Source organism: Ailuropoda melanoleuca, chromosome 5 (assembly GCF_002007445.2).
Source record: "Ailuropoda melanoleuca isolate Jingjing chromosome 5, ASM200744v2, whole genome shotgun sequence".
In the NCBI taxonomy this organism is placed as follows: domain Eukaryota; kingdom Metazoa; phylum Chordata; class Mammalia; order Carnivora; family Ursidae; genus Ailuropoda; species Ailuropoda melanoleuca.
This window is the reverse complement of record NC_048222.1, coordinates 11,262,138-11,275,919: the sequence shown is the minus strand read 5'-3', so window position 1 is coordinate 11,275,919 and position 13,782 is coordinate 11,262,138. Positions and strand designations below refer to the sequence as shown.

The window sequence follows — 13,782 nt, the reverse complement described above, 5'->3', positions numbered from 1 at the left end:
CCCCCCCCCGCCGCCAGCACATCCCTTCCCCTGCTGCCCTCTGGTGGGCAGTGGTGTCCATGGGCTGCTGCGGGCTCTCCACACCCACGCCTGCTCTTCTCAGGGCTGGTCCTTGAGTTCAAGCTCGAGCCAGGGGAGGCTCTTCCTCAGAAGAAATCCGACATGGGTAATTTCATCTGGGAGGCACTTGAAAAGATGATTCCCTCATTCCCTCTCATTTCACAGAAGAGCGAAATCTCATGACCGAGCCCCACACTTCCAAGCCTGGAAGTTCCTTGCTAGGTCTGTCCGACAGCACGTAATGTGTTGCCTCTATCGTGTTCTGTGCCAGGCTGAGTGGGAGCCTGTGGTAAAATGAATGTCTGTGTCTGTCCATCTGTCTCATGAGTGCTGAGATACAGTGTGTCCTGCTGTTTCTAAAGTACTCATACAGTTAGATTTGGGAGCGAAAGATCCAGCAGGATTGGTCATTGAACTCTGGAGGCACCTGCCCTGTACCCATCTGTGATCAGAGAATCCCAGCTGCGGACTCCGATTTGGGAACCGGGAAGGGCGCTGTCCCCTCTTTCCCTAGTCACTCTTGGACTAATCCGAAAACCACTTTGGAGCACGTATAGATAGGTTGTTCCGGGGGAAATATGACTAGCTAGATATTTTCTTTTTCCTTTTTTTCCTTCATCTGTAACTCCTGGTTTATAAGAACCTTCCTTCCATTGAAAACCTGCTTCTAATTGGAAATGATCAAAGGGGAGGAAACAAGCAAGAGTAAATGGCTCCTGTCAGACCGTAGCCAAGTCTGTTCTGCCGCGTACATCCCTTTGGAATTTCATTTCTACCTAGTGGTGTGACCCACATAACTTCTGGGGTTTTTAAAATGCAGTAGAAGGAAGAAGGGGGCTTGGAGGTATCTGTGCGGTCTTTGCATTTTTACAAGACAGGTATTGGGCCTAACCACTTCCGCTCCCTGAAGCTGCCCGTTTATTTCCATGTCCTTGTGGGATCGTGTGGCTCGGCAGCCTGACAGGGATTGTTAAACCTTTGTGTCTGAAGTTCGAGATCTCCGTTGGGAAGGAGAACAGATTGGTCACCTGGGTCGTCGTTGAGAATGCTGGAGTGTCAGCTCATGCACCAGAAAGCAGAGGCGAGAAGGAATGAATTTCACACTTAATAGTTCTTCTGCTGCTTGGTAGTAGCTCTCCCTAAAATACTTCATGGTTAAGAAGATTGAAGGTGTTACTGGAAATTAATTTGGGAGATTTTCTTTGGATTTTAAGCAGCCTCTGGTCCTAAACAATAAATCAGTGAGTTGAGGGATCTTCTAAATTGTCATTGTGTGATAAAGAAGAACTGTGTTGTACTTTTTTGTAATACTGAGCTTATCTTCTGATGTGACTGCTTTATCTTAAATTCAGAAATGGAAACATTCAGGGGCACGAGCAGAAGGTTAAGGTGTAAAAGGAATGAGGGGTGTGGGGTTTGCTCTCAGGAGGTTTTTGTTTTGTTTTTAAATCCAGCCCTTATAGTTTAGTCTTGTGCTGGAATTTATTTTAATAATTTTACATGCTATTAACCTGATCATAATATCAAAGTAGCTTCCAAATATCTTGTGATTTGGGGGAATCCATGTCATTCACCTCATTGTGAATACAAGACCGTGACCTTAAGATAGGGAAATGTCGTATTCTGTTATTACCACTTGGTTTGTCTTTCATTTTTAAATTCATTTGCTTAAATTCATGTTAAGTCTAGTAAGTTAAATGCATAACCCAAAATAGTCTCTTCCATTCTTCCTTGACATTGTAAGTAGGTGTTTTTAATTTTACTGATTTTATTCCCCTTCCCTGTTGCTCAGTTCAGTTCTTGGTGGTTGCCATCCCCCCTCCCCAGACTATTCATGTGAGATTTAAAATTTTGATGTGCTGTGTTTGGTGAATGGCATTATCCCCCATCCGGGGGGGGGCGGATTTTGCTTGAACTCCATTGAAAGGACACAGATGGAGTTTTATTTCCTGGCGGATATTTGAAAAATAAAAGTGGCCATAGAGACAGCTTTGTTTTATCTGCTCAGGTGTGAGGATTTAGGTTGTACCTTAATAGATGTCTCCATGTGTAGTGCCCCTCCCGGAACGGGCGAGGACCAAGGCCTGTGTTCACGAGCCCTCTTCCTTAAACCCACCCAGGTTCTCCTGCGCTGCCCAACAGCATGGTATATTTCGGAAGCTCTCAGGACGAGGAGGACGTCGAGGAGGAAGACGATGAGACGGAAGACGTCAAAACAGCCACCAACAATTCTTCAACTTCATGCCAGTCTACCCCCAGGAAAGGAAAAACCCACAAGCATGTTCACAACGGGCATGGTAGGTCCACTCTTGATTTGGGGTAGAAAATGCTGGAATCCACAGCTCCGACCGAGAGCGCTGCAGTAGGTCATCTGTTGAGCTAGAAGATGAAGGTGAAAGCCGCGTAGCTGGTTGGTGGCGGAGCTGGTGCGGGGCACGTCTCCAGGTGCCAGGCACTTGCAGGGCAAAGAGGTGAGTACGACCCAGCACATTCTAGATGAACAGACTAAGACACGGGTATGGATATTCTTGTGTTGTGGAGGCGATGATCCGTCCTGTAAGAGCTGCAGGTAATGGGATTCGGAAGAGGAAGAGATCCCCTCTAAACAGGGATGTCCAAGAAGATCGCATGAAAAATCTCTTGTGATCAACTTACAGTTACTGTTGTTTTAGCAGGTGGAGGGCACGTAGAAAGAAAACTGTTACTGAGCATGTGGAATCAAGTAAATGCCTCTCTATTATGAACCAGACTGGTTGGTTTTTTTTCCTCAAGGGCTGCAGCGTGTGGGAGGAAGACAAGAGTGGGTATCAGTGAGGAATCGCCTTAAGTGAGTTGGCCGTGGGAAGTGCTCAGTGGTTTTTCAACAAGGAAGTGACGTCATTGGAGTTGTGCTCTGTGCTCTGAAAAGGTGAAGCTGGCCTCGACTGTGAGGACTGCATAAAGGGAAGGGGGCCTGAGGAAGGGGGACCACCTCAGAAGGCTGGAGTTGTGGATGGTTGCCTGGCCAGAGGTAACAAGGGACCGAGAGTTCCTTGCGGCACTGCAGCTGGGAGGATGAAGGGGTGGGGAGAGAACTACGGCAGGGGTAGGGTTGGGAGGAGGACTTGGACCAACTGGGAAAGTAGACGAGACAAATAGGCAAGGAGAGGTGGAGAGTCAGGCCTGGAGTGAAGCAAGGAGATGGGGGCGGGGAGGTATTACAGCCTATTCCTGTTGTGCTCCCTACCGGGATGGTAGGCATCCTGTTTCATTCAGGGCTCAGAGACCCCATGAGGCAGCCAGCTCCTGTCTGTCTGTGGCAGAAAACAGTGCTGTTGGTAAGTGATTGAGGCCAAGGCAGATTTCTCCATTTTTTCCCTCCGTGGCTGTGCACTGAGCCACCACTCGTCTTTGTGGACCCCGTGCACAGTAGGGGCTGGGGTCCAGCACAGGCTCGATGTGATGGGGACGTGCCTGGCTTTCACCGTTGTGGAGCATTTCTGCCTTGTCACTGTAACAGTTGTCTGTCCTGCTTCTCAATTAGGACTGTGTTCAGGAGGCATGCCGACAGAGTGGAGGGTGTGACCCTCTTTTTAAGAACTTGAGTTGAGGAGAGAGGGTTAATACTCCCAGTGCAGACTACAAAATGCTGACTTAATTTTAACGTCAGAGGAACAAGGGTTCCCCCTACAGCTGTGGTCGTCGGGAAGTCTCGACTGTTGGAACAGAGTCGGAATACGGGTGTAGGTATGATAACGTGCCCTGCTGGGCAGGAGGAAACAGTTCCAGTGTGGAGAATGGGAAATGGTGGATGATGATAGATGTGGAAATGGGATGAAATAGATCAAGTTGAGAATGATCCCTGCAGCCACAGAGCTGTCTGAAGTGAAGATAGATAAGGAGCGTCCAGGGAGCCCAACCAGGAAATCACCGCTGGGGGGCTGGACGTGGGAACAGAGAGTGGCTCCCGTGAGCGCCAGGGCGATTAGAAGCAAAGGTGGGCTGCGTTTCACTGCTGCCTGGAGAGCCAGGGCTGGAGGTAATAGAACAGGAATTAGGAAGGGAGGTGATTTGGGGGTAGTTAAGAACTTTATTATCTGCTGAGTTTGCAGGGATGGTGAGACACAGAACTCCCGAGAACTGACTGGGAATTTATCATCCCAGAGCTGCTGGCTGATGCAGTCAGAAGGGGTGAGCTTTCTGAGGTAGAATGAAGCTGGAAAGCAGACTTAAGGGGATTTTTTTTGTTTGTTCGGATTCTTGAGGAGGTATTTTCTAGTTTTACTTTGGGTTTAATAGGAGTCGAGAGTGAACGAACAAACATGAAATTAAACTACTCTCGGTTGGTCTCTGTGTCCATGGGATAGAGCTGTATTTCATTAGGATAGCATCAGAATGGTTCCTTGATAGTTTTTCATTGTCTCATTGTGTTGCGTGGGTGAATTTGTCAGTCTTTTGGGGTTTCTGAACCCAGTTCCAGCACCGGGGGTGAATACCCACTTTCCCCCACAATAGCCAGCAGTTCTGGGTCACCAGCAGGGTGCTGAGAATTTAACCCCATACCAACATGATGCACGTGGAGAGTGCGTCAGAGTCCACGGGTTAAGTGCTCAGTCCTGTAAGACTGCCCCCCATGCCCTGCTCAGATGTGCCACTTGTTACGTGGGCTTCTGACCCACCAGTTACACACTGGAGGTTCAGCCACCTCCCCCTCAGGTTTGATTAACTTGCTAGAGTGGCTCACAGAGCTCGGGGGACACTCACCTCCACTAGTTTGATAAAGGATACAGATCAGTAGCCATATGGAGAGGTCCAGAGGGTGAGCTCTGGGGAAAGGGCATAGAGCTCCCACGCCCCCTCCGTGCCCGCCACTCTCTGCATCTCCATGGGCCTCCCCCTCAGAAGTTCTTAGAACCCTGTCCTTTTGAGTTTTTAAAACAGGCGTCATTACATAGTCATGATTGACCAAGTCCTTGGCCATTGGCGGAGTCCCCATCCAGCTGCTCTCACCTTCCCAGAGATCAGAGGGGTGGGGCTGAAAGTTCCAGTCCACTGCTCACAAGGTTGGTTCTGCTGGCTGCCAGCCCCCACCTTTAGGTATTTTCTAAAGGTCCCCTCACTAAAATAAGACAAGATCTCTGTATCACTCTCAAGGCTTTGGAAACTCTAGGGCTTGGGGAACTGCGAGCCAGGAATCACGAGTAAGGACCAAATACATGTTTTTTGTTTTTTGTTTATAAGATTTTATTTATTTATTTGAGAGGGAGAGAAGACAGCATGATGGGGAAGGAGGCAGAGGGAGAGCATATCCAAGTAGACTGAGCTGAGCGGGGAAGCTAGATGCAGGACTCGATCTCACAACCCTGAGATCAGGACCTGAGCCGAAACCAGGAGGCGGACATTCAGCCTACTGAGCCACGCAGGTGTCCCCTCAAATCCATATCAGTGACCAAATATATATTTCTTATAAATCATACTATTGCAGTCTGATTGTGGATGTGGCGAATTAATCCCGTGTCTGCTTTTGCATATGTGGTTGGGTCCCCACCTCCTTCTTTTCAGCTTGTTTGCACTTGCTGGTTCACTAGGCCACCTTCTCATTGATTCTCCTTCCAGGATCCAAAGTCTCCTTCACTGTGCATGCAGCTTACTTTTAAATTCTTTTTTCTGGTGAGCTGCTGAGCGGTGAAGGGGCAGCGGGTGTCTGGTGCCATGTTACAAAGTGTCATGAAGGGTTGGGGTGAGGGTGAGGGAATTGGCTGGTGTCTCCTCCCTGTCTGAGGGGAGAGAGTAACAGTTTTGCATTGACCACGGTCACTGCCAGTAGGAGTCCAGGAAAATGTCTCTCTACAGACGCACATATCTGCATGTCTACACAAAAGTAGACTTCTAGTTTATTTTTTATTTATTGCATTTTATTTTTTTAAAGATTTTATTTTATTACTTATTTGACAGCCCACAAGCAGGGGGAGGGGGCAGAGGGAGAAGCAGGCTCCCCGCTGAGCCAGGAGCCGGACATGGGGCTCGATCCCCAGACCCCGGGATCATGACCTGAGCTGAAGGCAGGAGTTTAACCAACTGAGCCACCCGGGCGCCCCCCAACTTCTAATTTTTTTTTTTAAATGTCAGCATATTTTACTGTTTTTAATAGTTACCATGTGAATGAAAAATATACTGTATCGACTATGAAAGGGTTTTAAATGTTCACTTTGGGGATTCACTTGCTGAAATATTCTGGGGTTCTTTCTGTGTAGTGGATTTTAGGGCTCTTGGATGCGGGCAGTGGGGGACAGTGTGTGTCGTTGGATGTAGTGGGGGTGCCTGAGCTGAGAACCCACACGCCCCTTTTAGTGTCTTCTCTGCCTCTGTGCCCTTGTACACGCTCCTGTCTTCCTCCCCGACTACGCTGGCTTCTCGGGAGGTGGAGTGCGAGGTGACGGGGAACAAGGCAGATGCCCAGACCAGCTGGGCTTCTTAGAGTGCTGACTCTACTCATACTTAGAGCCACTTGCCGAACTTTCCTGCGTGAGGCTTGTAGAAACCAGAAGTCGCAAGGCCCTTTATTTCCTGTCTGTGCTGGTTCTGATAGGGCTGGTTCCTGCGGGTCTACTTCTCATGACTGTTTTCTTCATCATGGGTCCTACATACATCTCTCTCGTCTTAAAATTTTATTTTCTGTATTGTGGAGGACAGTGTGCTACAGTCTACAGTATATGTATTTGCTATCCAGGGAACGAAGTTTCTTTTGCGGGGGGTGGGGGGGCCACTTAAGACAAAGGGCCACCACTCTGATTTTTCCTGAAGTCGTTGGCTTACAGCTTGAGTTACCCGAACCTGCAGCCCTTCATCTTTTTGATTATGTCAGTTTTTGAGCTGGGAAGGGATTGGCTCTAGTTTCAAAGGTTTGGTTTTCGGTTCAACCCCAGTAGAATCCCAAAACCGATCCTGGTGAGAACCCATGAAGCTATGTACCCACCTAAACTTGGGGGGAGGTGACGGAGAGACCACTGCAGGCCCAGGTGATCTGTCCTTGTGTGTACGTGTCTGCCAGACACCAGTCCCTCCTGCACTGCCGTATTGTCTGAGACCCCGGCCTCATTCATGCAGCCTCTCAGTCTGGGGCGTTTCTCATTCCCACACGAGGCACTGATCCCCCACGGGCATTTTTCTCTGGGATTCCGTTCACCTGCTCTTTAGTTTCCCTGTAGAAAAGTAGGAATTTGTACTATGTCTGAGTTGGTTAATGTTGCCATGGGCATGGAGACCTTCCACATCCTTCTATCTCCTAAACGAACATGGTTGTTAGTACAGTTATTCCACTGTGAGATTTTCAGAAGACCAAACACGTCACATAGAGTACCAAATCGACTGCACCATTAATATTGCCTGCAAAATTACTGTGTGAGTTTTTGGCAAATGTTAATGCCTGTGATTTTTGGACAGAGATCTTGTTTTCTTATTCCTGAAAGCATTGTATTTGTGGAGGATTTGGAAGGGAGCTCTGGAAATCATTTTGCTGGGGAAGTGCTGAAACACAGTCCTATCCTTATTGAGGGCAGGATCTTGCCTTGTTAACCACTTATGGAATTTTATGGAGTTAATTTTTGTGTCCTACATCAACTAAGTTTAACTTATGAGCACATGGGAAACATGCATAAGACTGTGTGTTAATTTTAGTGCTTTTGGAAGCTAACCCCGGTGAATAAGGAATACGGACCCTTTTCCCCAAGGAGCCGATGGTATGGGGCACTCCCTGGAGAGTCCATCAGAAACGGAGACATTCAGGCACTCTCCGTGTTTCCCGAGCACACAGGCTTAGTGTCTGGTTCCTGTATGCCCTCTCCCCGGTCACTCTGTGTTTCTCACTCTCTTGCCGTCGCTTCTGGTGTGGCCCCCTGTCCTATGACTTCGATGAGCCTTCTGCACACCCAGGTGCAAACCCAGACATCGGAAGGGCCGTTGGGTACAAGCAGCCAAGATACTCGAGTGTTTGGACTCTTTGAAAAGCAGTGTTCTGTAGTTTCTTGTGTACGTTTGACGGGCGTTGTGTTTTTGGACATCTGAGTACCAAATCTTCTGTACGTTCCCATGGAAAGAAAATACAACCCGAGATGTAGTGTCAGGGCATCCTCTGATGCAGAGAGTGGGGTGTTCTCTCTCTCCCTGCCCCTCTCCCTCCCTTCCTGAAGTAAAGCACTTTTCCTTGGCCAAGGGTATTCTGTGATCACATTTGCATTTTGGGAAGATGAGCTATGACAGCATTTTGAGGGATGGAGTGTGCACAGCTTAGAGGCAGAAATAAAGGAAGGCCCTTTAAGAGACTGGTGCCCTAGGGGTTGCGTGAGCCTGAGGTTTTCACCGAGGTGACATTGCACTGACATGGAAAAGTCACTTGAGACACGTTGACACACGGGAATGGTTTGGTGTGAATGGAAGCACAGGTGCCCTTGGAAGTGGGGTAGATGTTCAGTCCGCCTGCAGTTCTCTGTGAGGTGTGCCCCTGGGGAAGGGCTCTGAGCGAATTAGCTGAAGTTCCCACTGTGCCGTCAGCCTGGCTTATGCTAGCTGAGTTAAGTCAACCTTTGACCTTTCATGTTGATAAAACTGGGAGATGCAGCAGGAGGAGAATTGAGCCCAGTGCTTCCAAGCCCAGGCTTCGGACTCTGACCACCCAGCTGGCCACCGATGATAGCTGCCTCCCTTGGAAGTTCATCTGGAAGGTGGGCACTGAGTGAAAGTCTGGAGGCTCTGTGTTAGCTGCGCATGTGGACATGGTCGTAGTTAAGAGGGTGATTTCTCCAACTCGTTTTGGTTGGTGGTCTCATACACCTGCTTTTTTTGTGTGAAGGTGTGATTTGAGGGCTGTTTTCCACGCGTGACAGTAAGAACGGTAGAGTTTTCAGGGGTACCTGGGTGGCTCAGTTGGTTAAGCATCTGTTTTTGGCTCAGGTCGTGATCCTGGAGTCCTGGGATTGAGCCCCGCGTTGGGCTCTCTGCCCTGTGGGGAGCTTGCTTCTCCTTCTGCCCCTCACTCTCTCTCGTGCTCTTAAATAAAATCCTTAAGAAAAAAAAAGAACATTAGAGTTTTCAGGACGTGTTCATCTACAGTCTCTCTTGATTCCATTTCCTGTACAAGAGTCACTGTGAAGGGGTCGGGGCAGGCGGTGGTCCTGCTTACGGTGGGGCACGTGGAAGATCTGAGCTCTTAATGCCCATCACGAACCAGGCAGTGCGCAGCCGAGAGTCAGGGTTTTGGAAATGCTTCCAGCTCCGCACAGGATTGTGCGTCGGGGAGAGAGTGAACACTGGTGTTTTGTGGTGGGCAGTCTGTGCTGCGATGGTAGAGTTGACTCCTGTCTGGTAGGCAGCGTCTGAAAGTCCGCTCCGCCAGCCACTGCCCGCAGTATAAAGCTCCGCTTGGGTCCCCACTTGTGCTGTTGCTCGCCTGGCTTTCATGTGCTCGGCAGCCAAATAATTAAAACGTACAGGATGGCAGTTCTTCTGTGCAAGGCCGGTGGAAGGGAAGGCGGGAAGGCATTGAAGCCAGCTCAGAAGTATACATGCTTTGGGAAGAAAAAAAAAAAAAAAAGGAAACATCCATGCTGTTAGCGATGCTCCTCCAACTTCAGGTGACCCAGAGAGAGAGGAGTGGGTTTGTTGAAGAGAGAGAAGTCAGAAGGGCCCACAATGTAAAAGGGCAAAAGGGGGGGGGGGAAGTCCTCTTTGGAGAAGGCCAGTTTCAGGCCGAGCTGCAGAGGAACGCGGGGCGCTCTCGTTACCTGGTCAGGTGAGCTGCTCCCCCCCCCCCCCCCCCCCCCGTGCTGCATCCTCTCTTACGTAGAGGAAGCAAGTGATAAGGAAACAAACCCCCACCAGCAGTTTATTAAAGCAAGTCCCAGTGATGATCGGGAGTCAGTCCCCAGGCAGGAGGATGTGAGGATCGTCCCACAGGCACGATTTTCCACAGTAGGGAAAGGGGCCCTCGCTCCTCGAAGCTCATCACCCCAAAGTGGTCTAGGTAAAATGGAGTGATCTTCGAAAATGCAATAATTCGCGTTGCACAGCTTCCCCAGCCCTTTCTAGATAATTGGAATTCCATTGTAATACCAGGTTGCCCATCACGTGTTTGTTCTGTTCTTTTTTGTTGTTTCGTTTTTTTGGTCCATTTCCTACAAAGGTCTTTATCGGCATCGAACAGTCACCAGGAGCTTCGTGTCCTGCCTCTTGTAAAGCTACGAATGAGCTGTGTGTTCCTGGGGGAGGCGTGCAACTTCTCTGATTCTTAATGCCCTCTTCCGTGAGACGAGCAGGGTAGAGTAGCTTAGCAGTCGTACGATCGTTTCTGTCCCGGCACAAAGAGCAGGTATGTACACGTGTCTTGTGCACAGGAACAGCCACCACCAGGATCTCTTACAGCGGCCGATGGCATTGCTGTGTGTGCCAGCTGGAGGACTTTTACAAGATCCCTGTTGATCTGGGTGAAGATCCCTAACTAAAATTCGGACCTTGACAAGGGCATCCTTACCATGTGGTCACGCAGGTGCTCAGAACGGTTGATTATTTTTCACACGAGAACTTGGACAGCAAGCTGCTGTCTCGTGCTTCTCCATGACCCGGTGTTCACGTGTCCAAGTGGGGCTTCTCCCCACTTTGCGTGCCAGGGATGTGGAGGTATGTGGGGATGTCCCCCAGCATCCATGTCCTCCCCCAGGAGGGCAACCCTCCCTGAAATGTGGGGAAGGTAAATGCTCAGAAAGCAAAATGTGGAATGTGAGCACTTTAGTGTTGGGGTAGCTCGGCCCAAAGCCCCGATGTGGCCACGTGTCCCGAACAGTTTCATTTGGGCGGTGTTAGCTCGAAGAAACCAGGAGCCAGACTGCTGATGGTGTCCTGCTTTGTCTTGTTTTTCCCCAAACCTTGGACCCTCCCCCTTTCCTCCCTGAGTGAAGCAGAGGGTTTCCCTTTGGAGCAGGCGTGGGGCTCAGGGCGTGGAGGCAAGGTGCGGCACCTGACCCCACGGAAGGTGGCACCAGGGGAGAACACGCACCCCCGGGCTCGCCCCGTGACATCCGTGTCCGCTTGGGCCCGTCTGTGACCACACTTCTCTTCTGCAGGCGCGCAGCCCTGCCCCCAGCCGTCTCCTGCCAGGGCCTGCTGTCCCCAGGCAGATGTTTCATTTTGCAGACATGCCCCCGGACCCCGATGTTCTCGTTTCTGATCTGTCGAGCATCCTCATGGAAGTGCATTTGTTTATTAAAATGCATAATCTGATGTGACGTGCACTGTGTCATGCGTGTCCACAGCCCTGGGTTCACGCTCTGGGGTCACAATAACGAGGCCTCCGGCTGCTCCTACCCCACTAGTTCTTCAGAGTTTCCAGAACACTCTTCCATCTACAGGACCTCACGTGATCTGAGCAAGGGTGCCCTGAGGTAATCCCTATTTAGAAATAGAACAACACCGTCAAAACACTGCTCTGGGGATATTGATGTTGCAAGTTGATACTTGAAATGGCTTCATTTTTGAAAAGTTCTCCTAACTGGTTATTTTTTTCCAGTGGGATGAGCGTGGTAGGCTAGAGGCATGAATGCATTGGTTTGGAATGAATTTGGCATAGGTTTTCCTCAGTGTTGTCACAGCGGCCGGGCCTTCCTTACCCATTGCACAGGGGAACGTGGGGAGAGTTCTCCGTTTACATCAGCCCCGTGTGGTAGATTTTTCACATGTTTTTTTGCACTTTTGAAAAACAGCGCTGAACATCCGTCTTCTCCGTGCTCATCTCTTTCTGAAGAGGGACGTTTCTCAGAAGACTTTTTTTTTTTTTTTAAAGATTTTATTTATTTATGTGACAGACAACCAGCGAGAGAGGGAACACAAGCAGGGGGAGTGGGAGAGGAAGAAGCAGGCTCCCAGCGGAGGAGCCTGATGTGGGGCTCTATCCCACAACGCCGGGATCACACCCTGAGCCGAAGGCAGACGCTTAATGACTGCGCTACCCGGGCGCCCCTCTCAGAAGACTTTTTAAACAACATGTCGTTGGACTCCCAGCTGGAATGATTTAATTGCTTTTGGATTCACACCAGGGGCCTGTTGTGCGAGGGCCAAAATGCAGTCATTTGGACGAGTTTACAGTAGTTCTGCCTTGGAGGTGCATGCTGCCCTCCCCGTGTCTACGCGGGCTGTCCGGGGGCCTCACCGCAGCCCTGGGCAGCCGGCAGATGCTGCTTTCTTCATGGGGTATTCTCTTCACCTTTTCCTCACCTCTGGCAGCTTCATTTTGTTGCTGTTGTTTTTGTTTTTTTTCTTTCCTCCTGTTGAGGCAAGTGAGTTTTCCCAAAAGTTGGACTACGGGCTGGGAGCGTGTTTTTAAAGAGCAGTAGTACGTGTAATGGGGGGTCACAAGGGTCTGTTGGCTCACCGTCCTCCGCTTCTGTATTTGGGGCCGTTCGGTGTAGTGGTTTGCAGGCACCACGCTGGCTCTCGTCTTCCCATGGATGGCTGCAGCCTTTTCTTCGTCCTTGTTTTCTTACCCCCACAGAGGAATAGGAGTGTCGGGCGCCCGGGTGGCTCAGTCAGTGAAGTGTCTGCCTTCGGCTCAGGTCGGGATCCCGGCGTCCTGGGATCGAGCCCCATGTCGGACTCCTTGCTCAGCAGGGAATCTGCCTCTTCCTCTGCCTCTGCTGCTCCCCCTGATTATGCTTGCTGTCTCTCAAATAAACAGAATCTTAACAACAGAATAGGCGTGCCCTTTTCAAGACTTTTATGAGCATGTGTGTGTCTGGTAGAAAGTGCAGTATTCCACGCAGGACCTTAGGGACAGCCCCCTCCCCCACCACATGCTTAGGACAGTGGGCTGGCCCCTCTCCTGTTTCAGTGTGGGGATGCCTCTTCCTGGTCACGGTAGGGCCATTCCGCTCTGGGCTGAGGGCCTTACATAGAGTTCAGTGACTGCTGATGGGGACCAGCTTTTGGCTCAGATGCTTTCCTGACCAGCTGTCAGTGGGCCAGTTCCTGCAACCCCTGAAACCTTCCTTTCCCCGTTTGCAAACATCTGATAACATGTGGCTTGTCAGTTGGGGTCTGAGAGGGGAGGTTGGGAAGGGGGCGCCCATGGGTGTGTGTAGTGTTTCATCTTGGGGCGACGAAAACATTTCAAACTTGCATTGTGGTCATGGGCTGCGCGGCTCTGAATATGCAAAAATCCACGGGATTGGTAGTCCTCTTCAAATGAGCAAATTACACGATAATGTGAATTATAGCTTATTAAAGATAAACAAAAATCTTTTAGGACTTAAATGAATGATAGATGCCCTTAGCGCGGTCGGTGCCTGATGGGTGGTGAGTTCTTAAAAAGTGGATGCTGGCCGCCATCCTCCTCCTGGCGTCACACCCCACGACACTTCTAAAGAAGTAGAAAACAGCCTGCAGTTCTGAAAAAATGAATATATTCTATTAGATTTTCAGAAACTTTAATCTGTTTTGTTGCTCAGAATTGGCTGGGATGTGTTTATACCCTACGCATTGTAAATTGAATTGCTGAGCTCTTCGCCAAACTGCTCAGTATTTAATATTTTCAGTTAATTTCCTCTGGCCTGTCTTACAGGGAGCCTGCAGTCGGGAAGATGTGCTGTTCCCAGAGACCATAAGATGTGCACGTAGGATTTCTGACAGCCCTTTGTTTCCTGGCTGGAGGGTGGGTGGAGGTGTTCGTGATTCAGTAGCAGCTCTGTGATATTTATTTTG

The 13,782-nt window shown here is 49.7% G+C and overlaps 1 protein-coding gene across 4 annotated transcripts in view; it reads left to right on the top strand.

Moving 5' to 3' along the window:
• Positions 1 to 13,782, top strand: part of JARID2 (jumonji and AT-rich interaction domain containing 2) — a 171,548-nt gene that overhangs the window by 116,985 nt on the left and 40,781 nt on the right. For all 4 annotated transcript variants that reach the window (XM_034660295.1, XM_034660297.1, XM_034660296.1 and 1 more), the window contains one exon: positions 2,181 to 2,357. In XM_034660295.1, the coding sequence (XP_034516186.1) occupies positions 2,204 to 2,357 (154 nt within the window). In that variant the 5' untranslated portion in view covers positions 2,181 to 2,203. The remainder of the gene's footprint in view (positions 1 to 2,180; positions 2,358 to 13,782) is intronic.